Source organism: Hippopotamus amphibius, chromosome 9, assembly GCF_030028045.1.
Source record: "Hippopotamus amphibius kiboko isolate mHipAmp2 chromosome 9, mHipAmp2.hap2, whole genome shotgun sequence".
Lineage (NCBI taxonomy): Eukaryota > Metazoa > Chordata > Mammalia > Artiodactyla > Hippopotamidae > Hippopotamus > Hippopotamus amphibius.
In genome coordinates this window covers 31,408,737-31,425,521 of record NC_080194.1, presented here as the reverse complement: position 1 = coordinate 31,425,521, position 16,785 = coordinate 31,408,737, and the positions used below count along the sequence as shown (strand labels likewise).

At 45.6% G+C, this 16,785-nt stretch overlaps 1 protein-coding gene across 1 annotated transcript; it reads left to right on the top strand.

Moving 5' to 3' along the window:
- Nucleotides 1–9,913: 9,913 nt before the first annotated feature.
- On the top strand, nt 9,914–15,729 carry RASSF10 (Ras association domain family member 10). The gene has a single exon (XM_057695439.1). It carries the CDS (start codon nt 10,150–10,152, stop codon nt 11,677–11,679), a length of 1,530 nt encoding a protein of 509 aa, XP_057551422.1. The 5' UTR covers nt 9,914–10,149; the 3' UTR covers nt 11,680–15,729.
- Nucleotides 15,730–16,785: the final 1,056 nt, after the last annotated feature.

The following is a 16,785-nucleotide window of genomic DNA, read 5'->3' as shown; positions in this document are numbered from 1 at the left end:
TCCATCTATCTGTCAATGGACATTTGGGATGCTTCCACCTTGTGGCTATTTAAATAATGCTGCTATGAACATGGGTGTGCAAATATCTTTTCAAGACCCTGCTTTCAATTATTTTGGGTATATACATACTGAGAAATGGGATGGCTGAATCACCTGGATGAAATACTTTTTACGACACAGTTTTGTGAAATTCTTTAATGTGTACTCTAAAGTAGCAAATACGATGGATAATTTAGTGATTTCTTTTTCTAGTTTAAAAACAGATACTAAAGAGAAATCAACCAGACCATCTTTTGTAGGATCAAGTGGCTTCTTTCCTATTCAGGGAGATTTTAGCTCTTAAGGGTTCAATTATGTTCTAGGTTTGCACTTGTGTAGGTCTCCCAATCACAAAATCAAGTGTAAGGGATTCATAGCCTAACCCAGGTTTAACTCAGAGCACCAGTCCAAGAAAACAACGCTGTGCTTCAAGAGTGAAACAAAGAGGAGCTTCTCCAGCAAGCAGGGAGAGACTGCTGGGTTACCCAGATGTGACCTATTTTTGCTTATCTAGCCCACAACCTTCCTTTTTAACCCGGACCGGACAGGACACACTGACAATGGAAACATGTCTCCATTTCTTCCTCAGTGGGGAAAAGAACATCTCCTTGTGAAGATGGTTTCACTGTCTCAAAGTTATTTGTATCAAAGGTTGCATTTAATCAAATTTAATGTCTTCTAAATATTTTTTAAAGGGAGTTGCTAAGTTCCATGCAGTTCACACCAGCTACTAAAACAATCATGCTTTCAAACCAAGAAATGTGGTATTGAAACTTCTCCCAACTCAGTCGACTTTACTGAGAGAAGAAAGCTAGCATTTTGCTCACATAAAATAGCAGTAACTCAAGTACAGGCCGCATATTGTGTCCTGGATGGTGAGCAGCTGACACACAATAATTTGGTGTTGCACAGTTGGAGAGAAAGAGTTTGTATCTCTCTATAGTGAAGAAAGGCCACACTTTGGGTCAGGACTATTCTACCCTGAAAAAGCTGGGGAATGTTTCAGATGTGGCAACGAAGACACTGTCTCGTTCACACACTCATTAATAGTATCACCTTTCATTAACTGGGTAACAACAGATAATGAAAATTAATCACACAAAACCCCTTTTGACATAGTTTTCAATGGTGATGTCATAGACCATTGAATAGCTGATGCTTTTTGCTCGAGAGATTTCTCTTTAACTGTAAGTGCTATACATTCCCAGGATGATTTGTGAATCAGGAACTAGGTTGGTTTTGTTGAAACAAAGACTAGGAATGCTAAACACCTTCCAGAATGTCTTTCAGATGACTGGAGTCATTGCTACCTTAGACTCCCTTACCTAAACGTTTCTATGTTATCATCTTGTAATCTAGGCTTCCACCAAAGGGAAAAGATTCCGGAGGGTAAAGAATGAGCAGCTCCTCCCCTACTCTGTCCTCTCTTTTACCTTCTCCTCCTTCTCAGGGGCATCTCTTTCTCACCTGTCATATGTTGCCAGAACCCTATTGTGTCTGTATGTTGTTTATATATGAGTACCATCTATGAGGCTAAGATGGCTAAAGAGCATTCTTGCTAAGAGCATTTTTGTCTCTGGTTCTTTCCTCCTAGTGCAGGTGTGGTCAACCTTTAGTGTGCATAAGAATTGCCAGGAGAGGCTGCTTTAAATGCTAATTTTGGGGACTACCTCCAGAGACTTTGATTCACTATGTCTAGAGTGGGGCCCAGGAACCTGCATTTCAATAAACACCACAGGCAATCCTGGGCAGGTGGCCCGTTGACCTCAATTTCAGAAGCCACATCCCTAAGGATGTTCCCAGCCAAGTGTTCGGTTTGATCAGGAATGGATTCCCTTGGACGAGTGTGACAGTTCCCAGATTTCTTCTAATGCATTTGAGAGCAACCAAATGTTTTTGTAAACATAATTTGCTGGATTATTTTCTACAGTTAATCATTAACAGCAACTGATTCAGGCAGTAAGGTCAGTCACACTTCTGCACGCCTCAGTATAATTAAGGGCGGAAGTTCCTGTTTTGGGTGTTCTGCAGCTGCTATGAACCGTGACTGATAGATTGAACAGGTAGAAACTCCAGACAAAACACCAGCTCCCACAGAGCTCTGAGCTGGGAGACTGGCCAGTCCCTTCCCCATGGCCTCAATTTTCTCATGAGTGAGGGAGCTATGTCTAAAAGAGGTGAAGGAAAGGTCTAAAAGAGAACCAGAATTTAGTGATCCTAACCTGAGCCATTTCAATTTTAAAAATCATACACTGCAATTGCATAATTAAGTAATGCATGACTAAATTCTTGTACAATCATTGCAGATGTAGCTAAACTCCTCTTTGATTGTCTCCCTCTGCAAATGTCTTATTCTTCCAAGAGGGATTCACTGCTTTCAGTTCCACAAATATCCTTTGATACCTTGTTCTGTGTATGCACATACAGATATCTGTACCCAGGGAAACACACGGTCTGATTTTATGTATATGTGTATGTGTTTAAAATATAAATGGGATATTATAAACATCACACTGAAACTTGCCTGTTGCAGTGAACAATTCATCTTGGAGATTTGTTAATACCTAATTCTTATAAATCTACTTTACTGGCTTTCACTGTTGCCAAGCCTTCCAAATTTTGAGTATCCCCTAGTCTGTTCAGGCATTCCCTTATTGGTAGACACTTTGTATCCATTTTTTGCTAAAATGAAATGGTTTAGTGTACACCTCTGTACATGCCTCCTTGAGCGCGTGTATGTTTTCTAGGGTAGATGCCATGAAGTTGAATGGTATATAGAGTATGCACGTTTTAATGTTTAATAGATATTACCAAATTGTCTCCAAAACAGATATATCCTCTCATCCTGGCCAACGATGTCATTGTCAGTTTCTAAAATGTTGCCAATCTGTTGACAGTAAAAGGGAATCTGGTTTCACTTAAATTTACATTTTCCTGATTTCTGGTCCAGCTGGACATTATTGTCTGTTGGCTATTTATGTTTCCTCTTTTGTGATCCACCTCTAATCTATTCTTCATCTATTTTAGATCATGATTTAGGCATGATTTTTTAAAACTAAATTTTGAGAGTTCTTCATACATCCTGAATACTAATCTTTTGGTATCTATACTATAGATAATTTTTTCTGGGTTATTATTTGACAACATACTATAGATAATTTTTTCTGGGTTATTATTTGACAACATAATTTATGGTATCCTTGTATATTTTTTACATTCAGAAGTTTCAGATTTTTATGTGGTCATATTTATTGATCTTTTATGAAGTTTGCTTTTGTATGTCCTGTTTATGAATGCCTCCCTTGCATCCAGATCATAAATATATTTTTGTATATTTTCTCCTATCGTGAAGCCTGTGTATTTTCTGGCTCAGGACACTGCGTGGATCTCCACTAGGGATCCAGGCTGGTAGATGAGCAAGGATGCTGAAGTCCTGCTTGGGAAGTAACCACTTATACTTTGACTTTCAGTTGGATCCAGCTGTAGGTTTGGACTCAGGAATGTGCTTCTTAGGCTGCCTAAGGGGAGTACCTTAGGTTGTAACAAGAAACTTTTCTGAGGGACATCGCATAAAACAAAAAGAAACATTCAAACTAAAAATCTAGAAAATGTATGCAATGGCTTTCTCTGGAAATGGCCATAACCCAGACAGACATACACTTGTTCAGGATATTTAGGGTAACTCCCCACTTGGAGAGGCTCAATTTGCTTCAAGTTTCTGGGCCTTCCCCCAGGCAGGACAGTCTAACGGAAATATAATATGAGCCATACAGAGATTTTGAAATTTCTAGTAGCTACGTTTGAAAAGTAAAAAGAAACAGGTAAATGCGGTAGAACTTAGTCACTTTCATGTTTAAGATTAAACCACAATTACAGAGAGTATTAATTTGTGAAACTTAATTATTTATGTTTGAATTTGGTAGCAGGTCTATTTTAATGTATCTAAATTTTGTTTTTCCTGTGCTCCTTTTTTAAAAACTAAACATCACTGACATCACTTACAATATCATTCTTATGGTGCCTGAAAAATAAAATCCATCAAAATAAATGTGTTGGTTTATCCATGAAAAAATAAACAAGTAAAATAAATTCGATGTGTTCATCGAATATTTCCAAAATAGTATCATTTTAACATGTAGTCAATATAGCATATTAGTAATGAGTTATTAAATTTCTTGTGTGCTGAGTCTTTGACATCTAGTGTATATTTTAATACTCATAGCACATGTCAGTTTGGCTAACTGTATTTCAAGTGCTCAAGAGCCACATACGTCTAGCGGCTACTCTATTGGTCAGTGCAGCCCTGAGGATTAAGACTGGAAATGTCCATGACGTGCTGGGAGGCATTTTCTTAGTGTATGTTGAAGTGACTACAGTCTGAATTTTTAAGTCCTGCCTTCACCCTCCCCCGCAGCCTGTTGTTCTTCTTAACAAAAGTGTATCATAACTTCAGTGCATCCTTCCTACTGATGTAGATTCATTTTCCTAAAGCACACAGTTCTGTTTGGATTATTTCCTGGAGTGGATGTTGTCGCGAGTGAAGACCTTTTGGAAGAGGTGAGCGTTAAGCTGAAACTTGGAGGGTGGGTAAGAATTAGCCATGGGGTCAGAGGGAAGAGTGTGAACAAGGGGGTGGCTGGAGTATACAGGCTGAAGGTGAAGCAGACATCAGATCCCAAGGGGTATATAGGCTCTGCTGAGGGGGCTGGATTTGGTTCTGAAGACAATGGGGAGTCATCAAACATTTGTCAGTAGGGAGTATGGGAGAAAGGCAAGACCAGAGACAAGGAAACTAGTGTGGAGGAAAGTGCAGGATCCAGGTAAGAAATAATGAGGGCCTGAGCTAAGGCAATTCATCCATTCGTTCCACAAATACTCAGTGCCTACTGTGTGCTAGGCACTGGAGAGAAAGCAGAAAACAAAACAGTTCTGCCCTCATAGAACTTCATTACACAGTAGGGAAGGAGGTAGATGGGGATGATGCAGGGTGATCCTCGGATTTCATATCTCATTTGGTAAATGGTGGCGCCATTCTCTGAGACAGAGGTTCAGGAGGCAGAACAGGTTTGAGAAGAGAGATGATAAGTTCAGCTTATCTTTTTGACAAATGTTTGGGTGTTTGGGGGACACCTAAGTGGAGCTATGCAGCTAGCAGTTGAATATGCGTATTTGGAGATCAGGAGACCCGGAAGGGATGCCTAGCTTTGGGAGCCGTGGTGTATCAATAGTGTTAAATCTCTGACAGTTAGTGAGATAATCCTGGGAGGAAGCGTAGAAGTACGATTCACAAACTCAGATGTTTACAGTGGTCAGGCGAGTTGTGAATGTATGTGAATTGAGTCATATAAGAGACACAGAGAGTGTTCGGTTCATGGCCACCTGGAAAGGGTATGCTCCATCTAAGACAGCCAGAATTGGCCTATGGGCCTCCTGTTGCAACAGACAGACTTTTGGAACATCTCTCTACCTCATCTCACCTTTTTTATAAAGATTCTTCTGGCAGGTAGTTAGCTATTCACAAAAATCCACTCTCCTCTTTTGAGACATTCACTGCATTTCCCAGCCTGCCTTACCATTACAAGTGGCCATGTGGCTGGCTTCTAGTCAGTGGGATGTGAGGGGAAGCAGTGTGCTCTGTTTCCTGGCCAAGGTCTTGAGGAAAAGGATATGCTCCTTCCTCCTCTCCTTTTCCTCTGGCTGGATGTAGATGATGAGGTCTAGGGGACTTGGGAGTCACAAGATGGAAGGAACCAGGATCCCTGCATCATTGTCTGGAATAAAGCCACCTACCAACCAGGATACCTGCTTTTGACTATTACATCAGAGAAAAATACACCTTTGCTACATTTGAGCCATTATACACGTTTGGCTCTGTTTATTACTACAGCCTAGCCTAATCTAACAAATACATTTCTAACCAAACAAATACCAAACTAATCCTGACTGTGAGCTTTGTAAGGGCAGGGGCCAGGCCTGTTTAATTCACTGCTGTAGGCTTAACGCCTCGCCCAGGACACAGCTTGGAAAGGTACTCAAAATGTGTGGATAAAGCTAGCTATGTTTTATCGCGCATTTGTTATATGCCAGATACCATACTAAATTTGTACGTGTTGGACATTATTTCATGTTCATAACAATTCTCTAAGGATGTTCTATTATTTTTTTTTTCCAGATGAGGAAATTAAGGCTTAGAAAGCTTATAACTAGTATTCAGGTCTTGGCAGGGCAACCCCAGTGTCTGCACTCTAAAACACTGGTACACAACCATGTGCATATCTACCTTAACATTTTAACTCATGTAATTTCTCCCACCAACTCCTTCTCTCCACTTATTAAAGCCCTACCTTCCTCAACCATCCCAGGACGCTTGGAATCACTCTGTCTTTCAATTGCTCCAGCAGGAATATCATATGTAACATTCCTACAACAGGGATTTTATGTATCTGTCTGCGACTAAAAGGAAATTACAACCTTGAGGGTAGCACATATCTTAGATAGTACTCATCTTAGTGTTCCTTACAGTACTGAGTAAGATTGAGGGCCTACTATGTACTAGGCATTAGGCACTAGGGACCAAAATATGAATAAGATAGTCAATTCACTCTTTTGAAAAGCTCTTAAGTCTTGTGGGACAAACAGACATAAAAAAGAAAATGCATCACAACACAAGGTAACATGTATCAAGAGAGGCAGAAGAGGAACGAGGAGCCAGTTCACCTTGGAGGAGGAAAGAAAGAATTCCCACAACACATGATGTTTGAACTGAACCTCTGAAGGATGAGTAGGAGTTTTTCAGTTGTTCAAGAGGGATCCTAATTAGCAGGGGAAGCATGTACAAAAGCATGAATGCATCAAGGTTCTGGTGCTGCTCTGAACGTGTGAGGTATTGACTTGCTAGAATGTAGGATTTATTTATTCATCCATTTATTTATTCAACAGATATCTAGTAAACCTAGAATGTGCCAGGCATGGTGCCAAATGCAAAGGATTCAGAAGTGAGCAAAACAGATATGATCCCTACCCTTGTGGAGCTTAAAATCTAGTAGGGATTGCAGCTGGTAACAAAGCTCTAGCAGTCATGAGAGGGGAAAGAGGCTGGAATATCTAAGCAGGTGAGGGAGAAGTTAGGGGAGTGGGCTGGGCCAGATGGTGAGACTCCCAGTGGCATGCTAGGGGGATGGTAATACCCCCTGAATCCACTACCAAGCCCTGCTTCTCCCACCTCTCTGACAGGTTTCAATTTTGTCCAGTCCTCTCCCCACCACTATTCTCAGTGCAAGCTACCATCTCCTCCTTGAATGAATGTGACAGTCTTCACAAGGCAAGGGCCACCTTGCCTCTCATCCCCCACCCCCATCCATCATCCCCAGTGCAAACAGAGTGATTTTTCAAAATGAGAATGGTCACTTTAGTCACTCTGGTAACCAGAAATGTAAGATGGCCCCATGATCTCCATCCCTCTGGGGTTATTCTGGTGATTATCTTACATTACACAGCAAAAGGGATTTTGCAGTTACAGTTAAGGCTACTAATTAGCCTTTAAGACAGGGAAATTATCCAGGTGGCTCTGCCTAAGAAAACAAGCCCTTTGAAAGCAGAGTTTTCTCCAGCAGGTAGCAGAAGGGGAAGTCACAGAGACTCCAAGCCAAGGAGGAGTCAAAGGATTTGACATGCTGTCGCTGGCTTGGAGCTGAAGGCGCGAATTATATGGAAAGGACCTGAGGGAGGCTTCCAGGAGTTGAGAGTGACCCCTAGCCAACAGACAGCAAGGAAGCAGGGATCTCACGCCTACCACTGCAGGTAACAGAATTCTGCCAACAACCTGAGTGAGAGCTTGGAAATGGATTCTTTCCCAGAGCCTTCAGATAAGAACTGAACCCAGCCAACACCTTGCCTTTAGCCTTGGGAGACCATGAGCAGAAGACCCACCCATGCCATGCTGGACTTCTGACATGCAGAACTAATAAATGGGTGTTATTTTAAGCCACTAAATTTGTGGTAATTTGTTACACAGCAATAGAAAACTAACACACTCCCTGACTTCTAACCCTCCACTAAAACTTCTGTCACGGACTTACCAGGTACAAGCATCTAATCCTCGTAACAGTCCTATTAGGTGTGTGTTTTTTTTTAAATTTTATTGAAGTATAGTTGATTTACAGTGTTAATTTCTGCTGTACAGTGATTCATATACACATACACACACACTGTTTTTCATATTCTTTTCCATTATGATTTATCACAGGATATTGAATATAGTTCCCTGTGCTCCACAGTAGGACCTTGCTGTTTATCCATCCCATATACAATAGTTTACATCAGGCAGGTATTTTTATTATCACCATTTCACAGGTGAAGGTCAGAGAGATGAAATACTTTTCCTAAGGTTACACAGCTAGTAAGTGACAGGACTGAGATTGTTACTCAGGCAGTCTGACATCGGAATTCATACTCCATGGCTTCTCATTGCCCTTAGGATAGGTCCAAATACTGACATATGGAATTAAAGACCCTTCCAGATCTGGCTCCTGCTCACCCATCCAACCTCATTCTTAGATACTCCTCTCACTTAAACTTGTAATCCCAGTAACTGCCGTGCTCTTTTGATTCCTTGACTGTGCACATGTGGTTCCTTCTGCCTGGAATGCTGCCTGCCTTCTCCCCTCTGTTTTTCCTTTGCCTGACTCAAATGATGCTTTCAGGCTTGCCTAAGATGCCGCTTTCCCCAGAAAACCTTGCTCAGCTCTTCCAGGCTGCACAGGATGCTATTGCAGCATTCCTCTGGCATCTCATGCTCTCCGTTATCAGAACACAGACCACCCTGTGTTGGACACGTTTAGCACCTTTGTTGGATACCTGGAGCACAGTGGGTACTCAAATATTTATTAAGTGCGTGAGTGAATAAATAAAGGTACTTTATCCAGGAGGCAGTGAGGACCCATCCAAGGTCTTGAAGCAAAGGAGTGACCTTATCAGGCATGTGCTCCCAAGGACAAGCTGGGAGCAAACTCTGCTCAGCATGGTCCATCCTCATCAGCGTGTGAGGATGAAAAAAGTTTATTTGCATTTTGGTCTTGAATTTCTTGAGCTGTGAAAGTTGGCTCTTAACTCCTCTTGACCGCATCTGGATACCGAATAACGCCAGAAACTGTCGCGGTAAGACTAGGTTTCTCGTCGTGAAGGTGAGATGTGAAAAAGAGCTTGGGCCCGGAACTCCCACAAGAATCAGGCGTCCCCCTACCAAGGCTATGCAAAGCCAAGGCGACGTGGGGAGCCACAGACATGACGGTGCCAGGAACCGGGAGCAGCCCCTGAACGTCCCCCTCAAGTTTAGACCTTACTATATCTACACTTGCCTCGGAGCACACTGCCCGGTCCTGTTCTTCAATATACAAATATTGCCTCCAGACAGGGACGACTGAAGGCCTTCCGCGTTATAGGCTGCATTTACAGCTCCCAGCTGGACGTCAGGCAATGCGGTCAGTCTCCGTTAGAGACGCCGAGTGGCTCGGTTTCTCTGCGTCGGGGCACTTCTCGGACGGCGCTGCTTTGAAGGACCAGGAAATGCCTCTGGGGCGTCGGGAAAAGTGCGAAAGTCAGTCCAGCTAAAGCTCTAGATGCAAGGAGAGGAGCCGGTGGGCCGAGAGAGACGCAGAGCCGATCCGCGCCTAGGCACGGGCTCCAGGCCCTGCGGCGGAGGGGGTCCCCGAGCTCCCCTCTGGAGCCGACGCGCAGCAGAGACCCCACGCGGCCAGCGCCGGAGAGGGGCGGGCCTGGGCTCGGCGCCTCCCGCGTTGCGGCCGCGGCTCCGGGCGCTGGGGGCGGGAGGGGGAGGAGCCACGTGGGGAGGAGCAAAACCCAGAGGCCCCGGGAACCGCGGGCAGAGCCAGAGCGGCGGGAGCCCAAGCCCGGGCGCGCTGCCCTGGGAGCGCGCCGTCCGGGCCGAGCACTGCTGCAGCTGGCCTTCCGTGCGCAGCAGAGGGAAGGGCCGGTGCTGACGGGGGCGAGGGTCTCGAGCTCCAGTGCCTAGTCCAGAGCTGCCGGGCTGCCCGCTGCCCCTGCTGTCCCGGTGGGCTCGGCCCCACCCGCCACCTGCGTCCCGGTAGCGCCATGGATCCTTCGGAGAAGAAGATATCGGTGTGGATCTGCCAGGAGGAGAAACTGGTGTCCGGTCTCTCCCGCCGAACCACTTGCTCGGACGTAGTGCGGGTGCTCTTGGAGGATGGCTGCCGGCGGCGACGGCGGCAGCGGCGGGGCCGGCGGCGGGGGGTGGCCGGCGACCCGCCAGGCCCAGGGGAGCTGTCGGAACCCCTGGACGAGGACGACGAGGACGACGAGGACGACGACGAGGCGCTGCCTCAGGGCATGCTGTGCGGGCCCCCGCAGTGCTACTGCATCGTGGAGAAGTGGCGGGGCTTTGAGCGCATCCTGCCCAACAAGACGCGCATCCTGCGCCTCTGGGCCGCCTGGGGCGAAGAGCGAGAGAACGTACGCTTCGTGCTGGTGCGTAGCGAGGCGTCGCTGCCCAACGCGGGGCCCCGCAGTGCCGAGGCGCGCGTTGTGCTTAGTCGCGAGCGCCCCAGCTCCGCCCGGGGGGCCCCGGCGCGGCCTAGCCTAGCCATGACCCAGGAGAAGCAGCGGCGGGTGGTGCGCAAGGCCTTCCGCAAGCTGGCCAAGCTCAACCGGCGGCGCCAGCAGCAGCCGTCGTCGCCCTGTTCGTCCACTTCGTCGTCCACAGCCTCGTCCTGCTCGTCGTCGCCGCGGGCCACCGAGAGCGCGTCGGTGGAGCGCATGGAGACGCTGGTGCATCTGGTGCTCTCCCAGGACCACACCATCCGTCAGCAGGTGCAGCGGCTCCGGGAGCTGGACCGCGAGATTGATCGCTACGAGGCCAAGGTGCATCTGGACCGCATGCGGCGGCACGGAGTGAACTACGTGCAGGACACCTACTTGGTGGGAGCAGGCATTGAGCTCGACGGGCCCCGCCCGGGAGAGGAGCCGGAGCCGAAGCCTGAGGCGGCGACGGCGACGGCGACGCCGCCCCTGGACGGCGAGGCGCAGGCGGTCGCGCTGGAGGAGCTGGCCCGGCGCTGCGACGACCTGCTGCGGTTGCAGGAGCAGCGGGCCCAGCAGGAGGAGTTGCTCGAGCGCCTCTCCGCCGAAATCCAGGAGGAGCTGAACCAGAGGTGGATGCGGAGGCGCCAGGAGGAGCTGGCAGCGCGGGAGGAGCCCCCGGAGCCCGATGGCGGCCTCGACGGTGAGCTGCTGCTGGAGCGGGAGCGGGTCAGGACGCAGCTCAGCACCAGCCTCTACATCGGGCTCCGGCTCAACACGGATCTGGAGGCCGTCAAGTCGGACTTGGATTACAGCCAGCAGCAGTGGGACAGCAAGGAGCGCGAGCTGCAGGGCCTTCTCCAGACTTTGCACTCCTTGGAGCTGACGGTAGCGCCCGAAGGAAGTCCGGTTTCGAGCGGACCCTCGCAGGAAGCCCGACCTCAGGCCTGCGCCGAGGTGTGGGTGGACCAGGCCCGCGGACTGGCCAAGAGCTGTCCCGGGAACGACGAGGACTCGGATACCGGGCTGAGCTCTATGCACAGCCAGGACTCGGACTCGGTGCCTGTGTGCGAATCCCTTGTGTAGGAGGAGCGGGGTGGGAGAGGGAGACGGCCGCCTCTCCCTCACTCGTAGAAAGCACCGGCTTGACCGGCTCAGGGACGTGAAACCGGGCGGGGAGTGGGCCCGGACCTTGTGCCGGGCAGCGGCGCTCCTCTGGCCGCGGACTGAATGTGGAGGATGTTGCCCGACGAGGAAGCCGGGTCTCCATTACAGGCTGTTTCAGGGGAAGGAAGGAGGGAGGAGGTGAGAACCCCCTTATATTGGAAAACAGATGCCCCAGGAAACTGACGTGGTCCGAGCCCATTTTCAAAAAAGAGAAAAAAAAAAGTGTTATGGAGATTTCTCTAATCTTTTGTATGGGAAGGACTGATGGCAGCTAGAACTTTAGTTTGTGGTATAAAGTGCTTTTTAAAGAAACACTTGGATGAAAAGGAAATTCCTTGAATGTTAATTGTGACTGTGAACGTGTTAAAACTAGCCAAAGAGGACGCACTGGTGTTGGTCTCAGCCTTACTCACATCTTTGATAAAACCCATAGGCACCAAAATCCTGGCTGTTTACATTTCTGCAGATCTGGGAATTACCCATCTGCTAAACTCTTGGCCTTTTATTTTCTTTCAAAGACTAACTCTTTCTCCTCCTAGCAAATACAGTGTATGTTGAAATGGGGACCTTTTTCCAAAATCACCTTTCATTATTATAAAAAGCCAAACCTAACCCTTTGAGATATAGAATCGTGGTAGACATATCCCCTGGTTAAAATTTAATCTAGGCCCTTTGCGATTTACTCCTGCAAAGGTATGTGTGTTGTCCTTTTATTCTTATTGCCACTTCATTCCCTTCAGACACTGTTATTTCAAAAAAAATAAAAGGGAAGTCGCAGAATTCAAGTACAACTACATTTGCTGTTTAAGGAGCACTCTGGTTGAAAGGTAAGCCTTGAAAGCAAAGATCTTTGTTAGTGTTCAGCTTTTCAGCTAAGCTATGTGTAAAAGCAACCATGACCTCAACAGATTTTACCAAACAAACCCAAGTCTAACTTCAGTATCTTTGGTCAGAGATTAATTAGTTACTTGTCCAAGCCTAAATTGAGATAGTGTAAATATCAAGGTTTACTAGATAAGACCTGAAAAGAAAACATAAAACAATCTAATAGTACACCTTAGGTGAAGAATTTGGTTAACAACGGCACGTAGCCATAGATAAAAGCATATAAAATTGACTAAAGATTTGACTTGAATTACCCTTGTCCAGCTCACACCTTTGCAGACACCACAGCATGCAAGTGCAATGCTTCTCTCTTAATAGCTAGTGACAGAGCCCTGTGGGGACTCCATGTAATTGTTCCAGTTATTTCAATGAAAACTTATCAGTTGTAGCTAGTTGTTGCCCTGGTGGAAGGAGCCTGCTGGCGGCGTTCCCTCCGGAGCTCAGAACTCCTGAGGAATGTGGGATCTAATCTGTCCTGAGGAGGTATTAACAATGGGGTGTGTGTGTGGTGCCAGCCTGGTATCAACCTAACTGTGCAGGGGCTGGCTCCAGTTTCAACACTACATGGGAAGATAACTTAAGAGGTCTTGCTTTATAGAGAAATTTCTTTCCTTGAAGAGATTTTCTGTCTGCTTGTTGCCAAGAGGGGCCTGCCCACCTGACCTCCTCAAACCATTTGAGCTCTCTCTTTTTTAGAGATAGCTCTCCCCTACCGTCCCCCACTGCCATACGATTACAACATGTGTAGCTATTTTTAGATTTTCGAGTAAAAGGCCGTTTTCTTAATTGATGTTTTCCAAAGACATTAGCTGGCATAATTATGGTTTTTTCATTTCGTCTGATGCAGAAGACATCTATGCATTTGGTCTTGAGCGTGATTAAAATGAGGAAGGGACCAAAAGAAACCCACTGTCCCTAGACAATCATTTGATCCCATAAACACAAAGCCTAATGATAGCTTTCTTTTGGAGGCAGAGGTAAAATCCTCATTAGAGTGTGACAAACGCTGCTTGTGTGAATGGTTTGTGCTGGCAATAGGCTGACCTGGTGGTTTTAAAATTATTGTGCTTTCCCCTCCACGCACCCCCCTCCCAGGATGGTAGGGGAGGGGGTTCTTGGACGTTTATTAACTCAAAAGAGAACACAAAAGTTGGCAGAACAGGACTGCCTGGCAGAAAGGGGCTGTTTTCCTTTTCACTATTATTATTTTAAACTTTGATGGGCTGCTGACGTCAGCAAATATGCCTGAAGCCTGTAAAGCAAATAAGCCACATCACAGGGAGAAGGCCTGCAGGATTTTCTGGTGCCCTTTCTAGAACCTTCCTGTCCTGGCCACCTGAACATGCTTCTCCAGTCAACTCTTCAGGCAGTGAAGGAGGTTTTGTTTATAACAAAGGGTGGCCCAGTCTGCCCATTTTTTTCTTTCATCCAAATCAATTATATCCCCCCGCAAAGGCACTTTCTGTGTGGGTAGGAGAAAGGAGAAGGGGGGAGTGGGGGAAGGAGACAATAGTTCCTTTTACTAAGAACTTTTGCAAGCCTGAGGAAGGTGAAATATGGAGATAAAAAGTACCAAAACAATGCCTGTGCCTAGAAAGTGCCTAACAAGTGCACCTGGGAAAACTGCCTCCTCTCCTGTTCTCCAAGCCTAACAGAAATCCCGGGGAGAAACCAGCAAGCTTGTGGAGGAGAGTATGAGATGGAGTAGACTCCTTACCAACTAGCCCTATACTTTTTTGGAACTGACAGAGTTTATTATGTCTTTGATCTTAATGATACCATTCTGGGCCATCTCCCAAACCAAAAAGATTTTATCTGGCATCTCCATCTGTTTACTTCTTTATAAAACATCATGGTTATGATGATGATTTGCTAATAGTCTTTGTGATGGTCCTGAAAATAAATAAGAAGAAAGAAAAGTCAATCAAAATCTCATCACCAAAAGCTTGTCACCACCAAAATTTGGTATATTTCCTTCCTGACCTTTTGAATTCTGAAGTTTTCATATTTTATTTCTTTTTTCTTTAAATATAATTTTAATGAGATTGTCTATATGCTTTAGGATCAGGTTTTGACAGACTCCTTGTAAATGACTCCATCTATCTGTTGGATGCACGATTGTGTGTATAACTGTTCTCATGTTATTAGGTAGTTCCCCCAAATTTTTTACTATTATAAAACAACACTGTGATAAGCTTCTTTGTGTACATATTTGTTTCCCTAATTAGACACCCCTCTCCACCCTTAAGGTAAGTTTCCAGAGAGAGAATTCCCAGGTCAAAGAGTACAAACTTTTAAAGGCTTGATACTTAATTGCCAGATTGCTTTTCAAAAGATTTGGTCTAATTACAATCTTCCATGCATAATAGGGCCTATTTCCCCACACCTTGACTTTCATTAGATGTTGTATTTTGTTAAGAAAGTATTTTAACCAAAATTAATTAATTAATTCATTGGGGCCCCAGGAATTCAGGACTGGCAACTACTGACGTAAAATATCCTTACAGCCTGAAGGGCAGGTCATTTGACCGGAAGTGTTAAGAGGACACGGTGGTTTCTCTTCTTCCCACTTCCTTATCTTCCCTGAACTCTGCTTATTAATAGCGTTCTTGTCTCATATCAGAGCTGAACAATGATCCATCTGAGCAGGAGGGCCCAAAACTCTACGTGAGCGAGATTAAGGGGATTAACGAATAGAATCAGATTTATAAAAAGAAAATATTCATTACCTTTTTTCATTTTGAGTCTAGTAGAAAAGGTTATGCTTAGAAGGTGATGTCATAAAACATATTTGATTTTGTGCTTCTCTCTACCTACCCCTATCAAAAATTAAATCAGGGGCTTCCTAGGTGGCGCAGTGGTTGAGAATCTGCCTGCCAATGCAGGGGACACGGGTTCGATCCTTGCTCCAGGAAGATACCACATGCTGCGGAGCAACCAAGCCCGTGTGCCACAACTAAAAAAAAAAAAAAAAGAAATTAAATCAAAATAAACTCATAAGCCCTCTAATTAACAGTTTAGATTTTTCTAGGCATTTCTTTCTATATGTGATACTATACCTGAGTTCACCCTTACATTCTTGAAAAGGGAAAATTTGATCATGACAATTTGTGAGATTTTCAGTATGAAAGTGTCTGTGAAGCGTCTTCTAAACAGAAATGAAGGAGGATGAGGAGGAACTATCTTTTCTTGAGTACTTTCCAAATGCCAACTCCTCAGGCCAAGTATTTTCACATGCATTTTCCCTGCATTCATCTTGTGAGATAGACCTTTTTAACCTCCAGTTTTTATAGATAAAGAAGCTAAGGCCACCCATTTGGTAAGTACCAGATGCAAGATTCTAACCTAAACCTGACTAAAACCTGCACCCATGTTGCTATATCACATCAGGCACGTTGTATCCAAGAAGTGCCCTGCACACTCAGAAAAAAAGATTGCTCACAGGCCTCAGAGTGTTGGCATTGGAGAGGGTGGTGCTCAGAGACTATCAAGTCTTGTGCAAGTATTTCCACCAGGGAGGTGGAATGATTTTTTCAAAACCATAGGTCCAGTTAATATCTACCAGGTGAGGATTTAGGAAAAGACAAAGGAGGAGTAATTCCTATGTAAATATCTGGGCATCTGTTTGAGAGAGGTGAAGACTTGGCCAATGAAAAAAATTCTCACAAAAAATTAATACCCTCTGTATCAGCATGGAGGTTTTGACTGAATGCCCCAAGGACACACATGCGTAGTCAACAATCTCGTCCATCAGAACAGACAGCTGTGCCCTATTCACAGTCACATCTGGAAGGTGGTACCAACCATGACTGTGCTGGAGCTGTCCCCAGCACTTTTAACCAGGCCTTGTTCCTGGTTGAGCCTCTGGTATATGAGGATCAGAGAAGGGTCAAGGGACGCAATGTTGGGTCTTCTAAAGGTCCCTGTGCCCATGGAGTTGGGCGTACACACCTGATTTAGGGCATTACTCTGTCCACACTGACTCCACTGCACATGTGGACACCTGGCATGGACTGCTTTGAAGGACCACTCTCCCGGCCTATGCGCCCCTCATCCAATCCCATGTAAGTTTTTCCTGTTTCAAACATCTCCAGGATTCCCTATAGCTTTCAGGACAAAATCCACATTTCTTAGCAGGAT